This window comes from Nilaparvata lugens, chromosome 5 (genome assembly GCF_014356525.2).
Source record: "Nilaparvata lugens isolate BPH chromosome 5, ASM1435652v1, whole genome shotgun sequence".
In the NCBI taxonomy this organism is placed as follows: domain Eukaryota; kingdom Metazoa; phylum Arthropoda; class Insecta; order Hemiptera; family Delphacidae; genus Nilaparvata; species Nilaparvata lugens.
This window is the reverse complement of record NC_052508.1, coordinates 36767396-36782138: the sequence shown is the minus strand read 5'-3', so window position 1 is coordinate 36782138 and position 14743 is coordinate 36767396. Positions and strand designations below refer to the sequence as shown.

The 14743-nt window shown below is 33.9% G+C and overlaps 2 protein-coding genes across 4 annotated transcripts in view; one reads left to right on the top strand and one right to left on the bottom strand.

Annotated features, from left to right (window-relative positions):
* Positions 1 to 11282, top strand: part of LOC111057765 (mitochondrial thiamine pyrophosphate carrier) — a 70939-nt gene extending 59657 nt beyond the window's left edge. For all 3 annotated transcript variants that reach the window (XM_022345232.2, XM_022345231.2, XM_039428283.1), the window contains exons 6-7: positions 8656 to 8822; positions 9774 to 11282. In XM_022345232.2, the coding sequence (XP_022200924.1) occupies positions 8656 to 8822; positions 9774 to 9941 (335 nt within the window). In that variant the 3' untranslated portion in view covers positions 9942 to 11282. The remainder of the gene's footprint in view (positions 1 to 8655; positions 8823 to 9773) is intronic.
* A 739-nt stretch (positions 11283 to 12021) lies between these two features.
* Positions 12022 to 13975, bottom strand: LOC120351348 (eukaryotic translation initiation factor 3 subunit E-like; the record flags this gene model as incomplete). Its single annotated transcript, XM_039428289.1, has 2 exons — positions 12022 to 12351; positions 13755 to 13975. Coding segments are annotated over 2 exons (474 nt in total), but the record flags the coding sequence as incomplete, so codon positions are not given.
* Positions 13976 to 14743: the final 768 nt, after the last annotated feature.

The window sequence follows — 14743 nt, the reverse complement described above, 5'->3', positions numbered from 1 at the left end:
GTGAGGTGTCCGACAGGGTTGCATACTCTCACCTCTTATTTTCAACCTCTACTCGGAGCACATTTTCGGTGAAGCCCTGGATGGCATGGACAAGGGAATTCTGCTAAATGGATGTAGACTGAATAACATCAAGTATGCTGATGATACCATTGTTTTTGCTGACAATCTTGATGACTTGCAAGCCCTGGTGGACAAAATTACCCATCACAGCAGTCAATATGGGCTTGAAGTCAATGTAAATAAGACCAAACTTATGAAAATCAGCAAACAAAATATCACAGGAAGCCGAATATTCATAAACCAAGCCGCTATTGAGAGAGTTGATCACTACAATTATCTAGGAACCATTATTAATGAGGACTGGAGCAATGCACAGGAAATAAAAGCACGCATAGGAAAGGCAAGATCTACCTTCAATTACATGAGTGCCTTCTTCAAAAGTCACAACATCACCCTTGACACTAAATTGAGACTCCTGCGATGCTATGTCTTCTCCGTTCTCCTTTATGGTGCAGAATCCTGGACGCTTAATGAAACCACAACCAAAAAGGTCAACGCTTTCGAGATGTGGCTATACAGGAGAATAATGAAAATCCCTTGGACTGCCAGGGTGACAAACGTAGAAGTTTTGAGGATGGTGAAAAAGGACCTGGAACTGATGAACATAATCAAGGCACGTACGTTGGAATACCTGGGTCATATCAAGAGAAACAAGGAGAGATACAGTTTGCTGCAGACAATTATGCAGGGGAAGATCTTTGGACGAAGAGGACCAGGAAGACGCAGGGTATCGTGGCTTAAAAACCTCAGGACCTGGTTCAACAAAACATCTACACAACTGTTCCGGATTGCTGCAAACAAAGCACAGATCGCTATGATGATCGCCAACATTCGTAACGGATTGGCACCCTAAGAAGAAGAAGAATTGTCAATTTTCACTGTTTTGTTGGGGTGATAGTGTATGAACGGCACAATTTGAGAGACTACCAGCGTCACACAACTGCATAGGAAAGAACTACGTTAACTATCAGCTTGGGATAACAGTAAAATTTGCGACATGAACGCCCTATACCATTGGATATCTACTTATGCTATCGTTTCTCTATGTATTAATCCTATCAAAAAAGTGCATAGGTCCTTTTTTGTAGAGAATTTTACGTAGTTTAATTTTATTAATGACAACCTTTTTCCTGGAGGCCCTGTTTTTTGAGTTATTTACAAAAAAAAACGAAAAAATGCACCTTTAGAGCCCCCTCCCACCCTTAGCTACACCCCACTGGTCAGTACTTTTAGTATGTTGTTTAAGAAGCCTTTCCCTACAACTGTACCAATTTTGGCGTATACAAGTTATATAGCTAATTACTTATATAGTCAGCACTCCTCATTCCATTATTGTTGATGTAGCATAGTTGTAGTGGAAGGTAACATTGTATTTAGTAGTCAGTTCCAAGCTAGCGGACATAGCGAACGGAGCTCTATCGCGAGATATAAAATTATTGTAATATGTGGTTAACAAATAAATTCATTTTTTAAAAAGACTATTTGATTAATCGCAATCTTAACTGGCGCAGTCGGTAGGACACTTCAAAAACGAGAATTTGGTTTTTCGGTTTTAACCGTTAATGAAGTGTTCATGAACTTACGAAAAAGTTGTATCAGTCACCTAACATCGGGACTTAAATAAGTGAACAATCATCAAAATAACTTCGTAACAAATTGAATAAGTTGGTGAACTATTATATTATTAAAATTCGTGAGTGTTAATTGCAAAATTATATTCTTACTCAGTCACCTAATATCGGGACAAGTGTGAAAAATTATAAAATAAGTGAACAGTATAGTAAAGTGTTAACAATACCGTATTTCATCTACAAATTGAATCAAGAAAAAGCAACAGACTTTCAATATCAGGACAACCAGGACCTTCATCATCTAAGGACCACAACGGACTTCAACTTCTAAGGACTACAACGGACTTCAACTTCTAAGGACTACCACGGACTTCAACTTCTAAGGACTACCACGGACTTCAACTTCTAAAGACTACTACGGACTTCAACTTCTACGGACTTCCACCTTTGAAGACTTTCAACCGGGACTGTGACAAGATGAACTCGATTTTAGTATTGTGAGTAACAAACTTTTGTGATTTACAAACTTGGATAATATTAATTTTACTTACTATTTTCGTATTCTTTTTCTTGTAATTTTATCTATAACTAAGAGCCATGAATTCCAACAATGATAAAGCAACCAATCCCCAAACTGTACCTACCCTTAAGAAAGAATTCTTGGACATGATCCCTGATTATTCAGGAGAGCCTACTATGCTAAATCGTTTTATTTCAATTTGTGACAAACTTGTAGCGAAATTTTACGTAACTGCCAATCCAGATGATTTCCAAAACGAATACTTGTATTCTACTATTCTTGCCCGTATTAAAAGCCCTGCTCTTGACATTGTTACTAGTTCTAACACTTATGCATGGCCTGACGTAAGAAAAGTTTTGATCAATAGTTACATGGACAAGAGAGATTGCTTTACTCTCAATCTTGAAATGGCTGAACTAAAACAAGAATCAGGTGAATCACCCTTTTCATTCTATGAACGAATCCAAAACTTCTGAATTTACAGATCTCGTATTTCCGAAACAAACAACCTACAATATCAGAAGTCATGTGTCAGTATGTAAATGGATTAGCACTTAGAGTATTGCTAAGAGGATTAAGAGAGCCTCTCGGGTCTCTCATGAGAACCAAAAATCCCAGTTCGTTGGACAGTGCTCTAAACATGCTATCCAACGACTTCCAGTTCAAATTTGGTTTCTTTCAAGACCACTCTAATTTGAAAAAGCCTAACACTCAAATCCAACACAAAAGTAATCCCAGCTATCAAATGCAAAACTATCCTCAGAGACAACAGTTCTATCACACTCAAAATCAGAAAGGTCAATTCTTTCAAAACAAAAATCAACACTTCCAAAATCAACACATGAACAGACCTCAACAACATTTTCAAAACAATCAACCCAAACCACAGTATTTCAACACAAATCAGCCAAGAGCTCAAAATCCAAACTACAACCAACCAAGACCCCAAAATTCGTATCAACCAACGCCAATGAGCATTTCCTCAATCAACAATCGTCCCCAAAAAAGACCAAGACTGTTTCAAATGACAGGTCGACCAATTGACGAAATGCAAAATGATGAGTTTGATAATAATTTCGGAGAAAACGCTCAGAAAGAATTATCAGACGAATTCAAACAGCTCTCCGTTGAAAACGAAAATGAAACGTATTTCCAGCCAGCCGAACAAACCGAATCAGAGTGTTTTTTAGAGGATACGAGCCTCGAAAGAAATTTTCAATTATGAACTTACAAGATGACAAAAATGAACTTCCCTACTTCATTGATCCTAAAACAAGATTTAGAGTTCTAATCGACACAGGAAGCACTAGGTCATTCGTGAAGAACTTCATAGGTATGGAATGTTACAAAGAAAACTTGATAGAAGACCCTTTTGAAGTAGCAACAGCGCATGGTATTTCACAAGAGAAATACAGTACAAAGATTTCTTTATTAGGAAAATCGAAACACACGTTCTATCTTTTTGATTTTCATAAAAACTTTGACCTTCTTCTCGGACTTGACAATATGAAAAAACTTAAAATAAATTTGGATTTCATTAATGACAGTATTGATTTCAATGGAATGAAACTACCTATTTATTATTTTAACGCTGAAGAAAATGATTCAAAAGTGAAGTCAACGAACCCTACCAAAAATCAAATGACACAAATAAAATCATTTCTGATACAAGCTAGAACTCAATCCATCATAGAAATTCCAATTGAAAATATGAATGAAGGTGAAGCTATAGTATCATACAAAAACTTTTCCGGACTTGAAATTCCTCAGTGTCTAGTGAAAGTGAAAGAAAACAAAGCCTATTGTTCTATTTTGAACCCCACTACGTCAGACAAGAAATTTACCATTCACAAACCAATGTCAGTCGAATCGCTTGAAAACTATAATTGTATTATTCCAAGTGAGTTACGTAATCATAATGCATGTAATAATTTGAATCTACTCCATCACAAAACTAACAAAATCGATCTATCAAAAATTAGAACCAATCATATGAATGCCGAAGAAGAGCAAGCTATTTTACAGGTGATTAAAGATTACTCAGATATATTTCACATTGATGGAAATCCTTTGACTTTCACGAATGAAATAAAGCATATCATAAGAACCACCGACGAAATCCCGGTCTATACAAGAAGTTATCGCTACCCTGAAATCTATAGAACTGAAGTAATCGACAGATTGATGAAATGTTGGAACAAAAAATAATTCAACCCTCCAATTCACCTTGGAATTCACCAATATGGGTCATTCCAAAGAAACAAGATGCTTCTGGTAAAAAGAAATTTCGACTTGTAATTGACTATCGCGGTTTGAATTCTAAGACTGTAGACGATAAATTCCCACTTCCTAATATTACGGATATTCTAGACAAATTAGGAAGAGCACAGTACTTCACTACCCTAGACTTATTCTCTGGCTTCCATCAGATAGAAATGGATCCTAGCAGTATTGAAAAAACTGCATTCTCTACAGACAGGGTCATTACGAATTTTTACGAATGCCCTTCGGTCTCAAAAATGGTTCCACCCACTTCCAAAAAGCTATGAATAGCATACTAAGAGGACTCCAAAATGAATTGTGTTAGTATATTTAGATGACATTATTATTTATTCAACTAGTTTAGAAGAACTTGATCGACTAAGACAAGTATTTGAAAGGTTAAGACAATCCAACTTCAAAGTACAACTTGATAAAAAACAGAATTTTTGCGTAAAGAAGTTAGTTTTCTCGGACACTTAGTGACACCAAACGGAGTGGTTAAACCAAATCCTGACAAAGTCGAAGCGATTAAAAGATATCCTATCCCTAAAACAACGAAAGAGATAAAAGGATTTCTTGGACTTCTAGGATACTATCGAAAATCATTAACAACTTTGCTCATTAACAAAACTCTAACTAAATGTTGAAAGAAATGCTACAATAGATTATACAGGACCCAGAGTACATAAGTGTTTTGAAACTTGTAAGAATATCCTTACTAACGAACCAATCCTTCAGTATCCTGATTTTGAAAAACAATTCAACCTTACAACAGATGCTAGAAATATAGTATTGGGGCAGTTCTCAGTCAGAACAAAGACGGTGCTGATTTGCCTTGGCATATGCAAGTAGAACCCTCAACGAAACTGAAATGAACTATTCAACTATTGAAAAAGACTTTTAGCGATAGTTGGGCTACCAAGTACTTCCGCCCCTATCTCTATGGTAGAAAATTCAAAATATTCACTGACCACAAGCCCCTACAATGGTTATTTTCTATGAAAGAACCGAATTCAAAATTATTAAGATGGAGACTGAAATTAGAAGAATTTGATTATGAATATGTTACAAAAAAGGAACAGCAAATCAAAACGCAGAGATGCCCTTTCCCGACTTCAGTTGAATAATAATAACACATAGAATCTAATCCTATTCTCGAAATTGACATTCAGAACAGATTTATTAACGAATATGTTAATAATCACAAAGAAAAAAACTAACGACTATTTGACCATATACAGGAAATAACCAAAGTAGAAAAGAACATGTCATCAACAACGAAAGGAACAAAGATCGAGAAGAACTACCAGAAATCCAAAGAAGTTTATATGTGAGGAATGTACAAAACAAAGTAAAACAAAAAATAATTCAACAAAAGAAACTCTCCTATCAGTGAACGAGAACTTAAAACTGCCAAAATAAATCCCCGACATCATAACACTAGAGAGAAAATTCATTTATCCAAGATAAAAAGACCTAGGAAGTTTAAGAAACTGAACAAAGATCAAACTAATGAGAGAACTGAACAAGTAACAACCGATCCTAATTCAAATCCTGTTCTTCCAGGTTCCTCCTCTGCCTAATGAGTCTGGCGAATCATCTTCTAAAGCTGAAGAATTCAGGAATATAAGTAGTAATCTAGGAATAATTGCAGCAGATTTAGGCTCTGCAAGTTAGAGATTTCAAAACACACTTTTATCCACTATTATGAACTAGAAAGTATTTTTGATCATGTTGATAATTTGAATATGTATTATGATAAGGTATCTGAAAATATTAGAAATAAGATCCAATAATGGAAAATGTAGAATATAACTGATAATGGTAGTAAAGCAAGAGATATAGTAAACTTTTGAATTTATTAATCATACTAGGAATGTAATAGAAGATAAGTTAGATATCATAAGTGTGACTAATGATAAGAGATCTAAAAGAGGACTATGAATGGCATAGGAGCCGCAATAAAATTTATTACTGGAAATTTGGACTCGTATGATGGTGAAAGATACGATTATTACTTGAACATTTGAAAACTAATCAAAACAGTTTGATTGATCAAATATCAGCCCAATATTCATTGAGTTCAGAACTTATTGCTGAATTTAATCAGACGTTGAACATTGTTAATTATAATTTTAATGAGTTGGAGAATAAATTTAAATTTGTAAATGATAACTTAGCGACTATGTAGAACTAGAGAATTTAGAGATTTGCTGAACCAGTTGAATTTTATATAACATTGTATTAAGTTTGATCCAAGACATTGAAAACTCTTTAACATTTTGCAAATTGAAAGTTTTACATCCTAGCATTATTTCAACTAAAGATTGTTTTATCAGATAACCAGATTGCTGGTTACTATCAGAATAATTACCATTGAAACCTGAATTGAAAAATATGTGGGAATTCGAAAATTTGATAAATGTAAATGTAAACTAACGTCTAAAGAAATCATTTACTTCTTGAACTTACCAATCGTAGATGAATCAAATTATAACTTATACAAGTTGTTTTCTGTACCTAGTATGTTTCAAAATGGATATGTAACTATTATTCCTAAGGTCAGATACTTACTCAAGTCAAACGATAATTATAATAAGAAAGAAATATCAATTGAAGGTCTAACTAGTGAATGCACTAGAAAAACAAGTTCAAATTTTATTTGTTCTGTAGAAAGTTTATGTAATGACAATTGAAATGTGAAAAAGAAATTATTGAATCAGGAACTACATCAAACTGTAAATATAGTAAGATGAAAATAGGTAATAGTATTGTAAAATGGATTCCAGAATTGAATAGCTATTTGTGTATCTTTCCAAATGAAGAAAACATAAAAATTGACAAGCAAGCAGAAACGATAACAAAATCTGTAAAAGGAGTTTATTTAATTAATAGCAACAACAATACATATTATTATAATGGTAAAATACTTAATCATTTGTCTGAATCAAAATATCGACCTAAGTTATTGAACCTAGACAACGTTATCAATAGTATGAATGAAGACCAAGAACCAGAATTCACAATTAATTTAGAACATCTTAATTTTAATCCGATTGCTGTTAACAAGTACACCCCCATAAGGGAAGAAAGTATTTTCACTACAAACATAAGTTTTTGGACAATTATTTTGTATGTAATTTTTATTCTAATGTCAATTGTTCTATTGTATTGTTATCTAAGTAGAAAAGTTTCACCCAATGTAAACATTGTTAACAACCCTACCCCCGAAGTTCTTTTTAGGGATGGAGGAGTTATATAGCTAATTACTTATATAGTCAGCACTCCTCATTCCATTATTGTTGATGTAGCATAGTTGTAGTGGAAGGTAACATTGTATTTAGTAGTCAGTTCCAAGCTAGCGGACATAGCGAACGGAGCTCTATCGCGAGATATAAAATTATTGTAATATGTGGTTAACAAATAAATTCATTTTTTAAAAAGACTATTTAGCATGTGATGAAAATTATAAATGGAAGTTACTCTAAGGATTGATTTTTTAATTAGTTGAGTAATAGGCTTTAGTTGAGATAATAAGAAATACGATTGTCAGTTTGTTCAAAATGTTCAAAAATAGTTGTAAGAGGCACTGCTGTAAATTACCTATGATGCCTCCAAGTGTTCCAAGAATATACTGTATGAGTCAGTTTAAAAAAATTTATGGACACGTAAATCTCTTCAGTCCCGGCTGAAATTTGACACTCGTAATTTCCATTGACAACTTGAATGATTCAGACCAGGTGGGACCTTCCCGCAGAGTACTTTTTTACAAAGTTTATATTATTCTATGAGTCACATAAAAGCTAGTATGTGGATTTCTTACAACTCTTTATCAATTGTTGTCAGGGATCTCAGGCTCAATACAGCTGCCCTACATTTCCATTGGAAGCTGAGTGTTTCATTGGAACAAGTAAATCGTTTTTATTTCATATTTATTATTAAGCTGGTCATTCACTATACGAAATTTTGTCCAAATTGAAATCCTTCAATTCGACGTCAGAACGTGAATGGGTTTGTTGTGGGCGGGCCTAATGCTGTTCGAAGTCTGGTGAACTGTTCAACTGACTTGGCCTACCAAGCAAGTCAGCTGTCTATTCAGGTTTGATTTGGAACGTAAGTTAGTGTTGGTTAGTAAAGTTTACTGTTGGATAGTAAAGGGCCCACTGTATCGTGTCTATGCTATCAGATGGACGTAAGTACTTCAAAATGTTATGCTTCAAATTGCATTTATTTTTTTTACAGACTATATGAGAGAGAAAGACTCTGAAACAAAACTTATCCCCTCAGGAGAACTTATCTGTGGATCATTGTCTGGTGTAATGTCAAAACTCGTAACTTATCCTTGGGATTTGGTAAGAAAAAGACTGCAGTTTCAAAACTTCCAATACGCCCGAGTTGGCTACGGAAAGGTAATAATCCCTACTTTTAAAACCATTCGTTATTTTCAACTTGTCGACGAGTTGAACTTTCTGTTTTTCATAGTTTTTGTGTAGTACAATTAAAAGAGCAGTAATAACGCCATCATCTAGAAACGACTCAATGAATAGAGCTAGAATTAGTTCACATAATTTTCAGCATCACTGGTATATTATAACTGTAACACAATTATCAATTATCTACTTAATCTACCTAAGTAAAAAAAAAAAAAAAAAAAAAATGGTGGCTGTGTGAGTAACCAAGGACATTTGGAAAGTTTGAAAATATGATATATAGTTATGTCTTTTACTCAGGAATGCCCTACAATATTGATAGGGAGTTCGAAAACTTTCTGTATAATGAGAAGTTGATACCTTTTTAACAAGAAAATTTCATGGAATCTGTAACCCATTGTTGTGTTATTTCATACCCACTTGATTTCTAAAATACAAATTTTAAAATTTGATACCATACTAATGTTTCTTCCAAGAGTTAATATTTTTTTCCATTCATCTTTAAACTAATAAAGTGATTACACAATCATATTTCTATCTCTATGACAAAGCTTTGTTTAAAGAATGGACTCTCATGTAAGTGATCAGTATCACTTTACGTGTCCGGTAAAGTGAAAATATTATTCAAATGAGTTCTGAAGGGACTATTTATCCTCGTTTAGCCGTGCTGAATCAGTAATATCCCATAAGAACTCATGAGAATAATATTTTCTCAGACACATACACTTGGACTGATATATGGGAGTCCGTCTGAAATAATTGGTTAGGGCACAGCGATATGATTCGCATACATCAATATGTGTTATCTAAATTGGGAGAGGAATAGCACAAGGTTACCTTATTTTTCTTTCCCTATTAATGTACTTATTTTATAAATGAATAAAAATGAATGAATAAATTTATCTGATATAAATTCTCATTGTTTTACAGAATTTCACTTGCAAAGGACTGATTAACTGCTTCAAGGGGACATTTGAGGGAGAAAATGTGTTGGGCTTATTCAAAGGGCTCAGTCCCAGTCTAGTGAAAGCTGCACTCACCACTGCTCTTTACTTTGCTTTCTACGAAGAAATCCTGAAGAAATTGAACTTATCTTAATCTGAATAGTAATAGACTGTGACAAACTTTGTGCCTTCATCAGACAGAATGCTATTACTTCAGTTGGCATGCTATCCAGTGCCAGTTAACATCGTCCATGCGATGCAACTGATGATGAAGTGGAAGAATTTTATGCCCAGGTATTGGAAATAACAAAGGAATTACCAAAGCAAGATCTAAATATCACAATGGGTGATTTCAACGCAAAGGTGAGAAAAGGAAAACTGGTGAGCGAGCATATTGCAGCATTCGGATTGGGAGAGAGGAATAAAAGACAGAAGCGACTTGGTAACTTTGCAGCAGAGCAGCACTTCACAATACTAAATACATTTTCCAATAAATAGTGATATCAAGATAAATAAGAGTAGCTCTCACCAAAAAGTTAACATTCGTAAGATGAAAAAAAATTAGATGTAAAAAGTTAAAATTCATGAGATGTAAAAGTTAACATTTGTAAGATGTATAAGACACTCGCTAGCTTAGCTTAGCTCGTATCTTAACTTACATCTAATTCATGCTTTACATACTCTCATTACATTATAATAAACTCAATAATACAGTTGCATAAACTATTATTATCTACGACCATGTTGTAATGAAAACATTACAACATCACAATCATATCATAAAGCTGGGGTTTCGTTTGTGCGTAAAGGCCGTCGTCGACCACGACAGGGTAAGAATCTCAGATTTGGTGGATTTCAATTTTTCTAAATAACCTAAAACATTATGTTCAATTATGTTTTAATAGGTGAGGTTGAGTTTATACTTTTAAAAGGCAATATGTTGATATCATTAGAAATGTTTTGATTCTTGAATAATAAACACAAATTAATAATGAAAAGTTTTTTGATCAGCTGTTTTAGCACACTTGAAATTTGGACAATATGAATGTCAACAATGCTTATCGTCGTAGACTGCAAAAGTTTACGCACGAACGAAAATACATCTTTACAGGGGTCTTTTCGCAATGGAGTTTCAAAACTATACTTTAAAGGTGGTTTTCGTTTTTCGTTTGTGCGGATCCGCGTTCGGTTGCGCAAGCAATTAGTCAAAATTAAATAGCAACTTTCCCAAAGAATAAATCGTATATATTTGTATCGTATGCACTCAGCTGATATTAGTACGTATTAGATACGTACGTCATTCCATTTAATAAAAAAGTGATTTTAATAATAAATACGCTATCAACTGAATGGATATTATACAAATAGATCCAATCTATTGTTTTGGATAGTTGCTTTTTTGACTTCGAACGCAGATCCGCACAAACGAAAACCTACCTTATTATGAACATTATGCAACGACTTGAACTTCATAACACGGTTTCCGTAGCATCAACATTAAAACACGGTTTCTGATACTGGCAATAGGTTTCAGTCTGTCAAGTCTTCACTAAATAAAGTACCTATCCATTATGTCAAGTTTTCATTGCGCCAAGTTCTCACTCCGTCAGGTTTTTAGTTCAAGTTTTCAAATTAGCATTTCGTTAAGGTTTCAGTTCTTCAAGTTTTCATTTCATCAAGTTCTAGGTTTATCAAGTTTTAATTACATCTTGTTTTCAGTTTTCTTGTTTTCATTATTCCACGTTTATTGTCCATTCTCTCTGAGTAGCTTTTTAACTATTGTTATTTTAATCTTCTTACCATATGGGCTAGTTTGGTTGATTTTTAATCTTAAAATAAGTCAGCAATGTGATACTTTGCTTGAATGGTCGTAGATGGACTACTATTAAAATGCTATTAATTATTCATGTGTTCATTGGGTAATGTTTGTATATTATTGGCATGAATATAAAGAATGTTAAATATTTTTTAAGAGTTTAGTTCATTCATATCTCATTCATGTCTGCAGTCTTTGTCATTTGTGTTCAATCTCATTTAAGAAAATTATTGAGAGAAATGAAAGAAACAACATGTTGATTTGGTGAAATATGGAATGCCTGTCATACCTGTAAGTTAGTTTGGTAAAAAACGTCATATATTGTGTTAATGATTGAATAGAAGAAATAGAGCAAGACTCTCATACTCTCCTAAGCCCTAAATTAATTAGAAAATAAGCAAAAATCGATTCCAGACAATAATTCTGTAGCATATTATTTTATTGGTTCGAAAAATTCAATAGAAAATCTGATAGTGATTGATTGATTGAATGCTATCAGCCGTACATAAACGATTCTTGTCTATGCTCCTTCACCTTGCGCTCAATGAGAGCCTGCAGTGTGTCCGATCGCATTGAGAGGGTATCGATTTTCTCGATGAGTTGCTCATAGGGCGAGAGGGGAGGGGTGCCCATCACCACGTAGCCTAGCTTCGAGTCGATCTTGGCATCCAGTCTCGCCTGCCGGATCAGGTTCACTATCCAGCACTCAGCCGCATCTGGCTTCATGTTCAGCTTTTCAGCGAGCATCCTGCAAATACAAAACAAAACCATCAATACACAAAACACCATCAACATTTTCAAAGAAATGACTGAGATAATACCCAAAGACAGTAGACAAAATCAGAAAACAGAATCTTCAGTTGAAGTCATATTTTGTTATTTGGAGACTAATTCCAACAGACGACTGAAATCCTTAAATTTATCAGAGATTGAGTGTAATACGCATCAGTTGTATTGCCGATCTCTGATAAAGGGATGAACGTTTCTATCAACTTCTTTCAGTCACCAAAAACAAAATTTACAGTATAAACTTCGTGAAACTGAAGAAAGTATTATCTTTAGTGAGCGTGAAACACGTTCCCTGGTGTGCACCGCGTCTTAATTGTGCGGTTTGGTTGAACCACCCAATAAAGTGCCATCTGTGACACAATTTTCAATTATTACTTCTCAAAAAATTTAACTTAACTATTGAAACAGCTGAAATAAGTGGGTCTATGTTATTCCAAAAAAGTTTCTTTTATTAATACAGTAAATAATATGAACGCGCATAGCGAAGCTCCAGTTAAAGTACAGTATGTTCTTCCATATAATATATCACATACCAGTCAACTTCAAAATGCTATGCATCCTTTTTCTTCCTCTCCAAATTCCTGTACTTTAGTTTGATTTTCAACAATAACATCTTTATTTTATCTCATAGTAAGCATTCCTTTTTATTTTGTATAGTATTATAGAATATGCACCTGCAGAAAAAAACCTTCTCAGGTTTAGCGGGAACATATTTGTAGTTTTTTATTCAAATAAAATGATTGGGAGTATTCAACATATCAAAGTTTGTTGGTCAACAAAAGTGACTCACACGATCCTATTCGAGGATACAACAGGGTAGCAAAAACGGTGGATATGAAAATATTGTAGTAAGTTATCATTACAAATCACACGTTTTGTATTATTATACCATTATGCAAACTGAATCCTGGATTAAATGTTTTTCTACTCTAGTCTATTAAATTAACAATGGAATAGAGTTGAAGAACAAGAATGACCTGAGTAATGGAATTTAAGATTTTCCCTTTACAAAATGTTCAATTAAATTATAGGTAAAATGGGCAGCTAAATATTTTACATTGAATATCCGCAATTACCCAATCATCATATTGAATTATTTTGTTATGTTTCAAATGGTTTAAAATATTTCTCATCCATTTTAAACTCTTTTAATCATCATTGAAAACATATATTATAATTTTATATCAAATCATGTATGATAATCATATAATCTCAACACATCCATGCATTTCATTAAAACTAGGGCTTTGATAATAACTTTGCTCAGGATTGACAAAATCCTGCTGAGATTTGCAAGTTCATCAGCCCGGGAGGGCTTACTGGAACAATAAATGAATTTATCATGAAGAAATGTCAACTGACCCTATACTGATGCACTGGTGAATTCTACAGAACGTCTCGAAGATCATGAGTCTGGCGTTTTCGACAAATTCTTCAAGGCAGGCGACAAGGAAGAAGTCACTGTTAATGACCTCGTCGCATTCGTGTAACTTTTGACGGGCTCCTTCAAAGTCAAAATTCACGTACAAATGCTCGACGAATTCGGTGATGGGGTCTTTGTACGCATACGATTCCTGAACAAGTCAAAAGACAGTGTAAGAAGACAAAACATAATATTATTCGACTCAAAAATGATGAGACCACGTCATGATATTGAATATGGAAAGTAATTGCAAGAGTTATTGGAATTTTTTATGCATTTCAATTGTATCTGTATCCATAGATTATCACATTGAGATTAATTCATTTGAATTTCACATTCGAAAAAAATACTGCTTTTGACAAAACATCTTAATTTTACTGGTAAATAAAGATTAACCGAGACGACCAAGGCGTTGCAGCCCAGTCTATTAGCGCTACCTGGTCGTGGGTTCGAATCCCACAGGTAGGCATGGATGTTTGATAATCTCATCAAAACAACCGAACACTTTCCAATACCCACGCTCAAACCGGAATCTCATGTGGGCATCATCCACAATGAAAAAGTATTGATTTTTATTACAAATAAAACGTATAATAAATAATAATAATACAAATTCTTTAGGAATTGCTCCAAAAAACACAATTGGACTAAGTTATCCCATAAGAGCTGCTTTCTCGTAATGGATTTTCAAAAATATACTTGAAAGTTCATTTCACGCAATGGCTTCTTTGCGATACAGCTTCTTGACCAATCACAATACAGAATCACCGAGGAAATGTGTCGAAAATTGGATTGCCGAACTGAAAGCAGCTTCTGGTGCATTATATATATTCTAACGTATAAATCAATAATAGCAATATCTAATTCAATCTATATATACAGGGTGATTCATAATTATGGTAAAATAATTTAATACGTGATAGTAGAG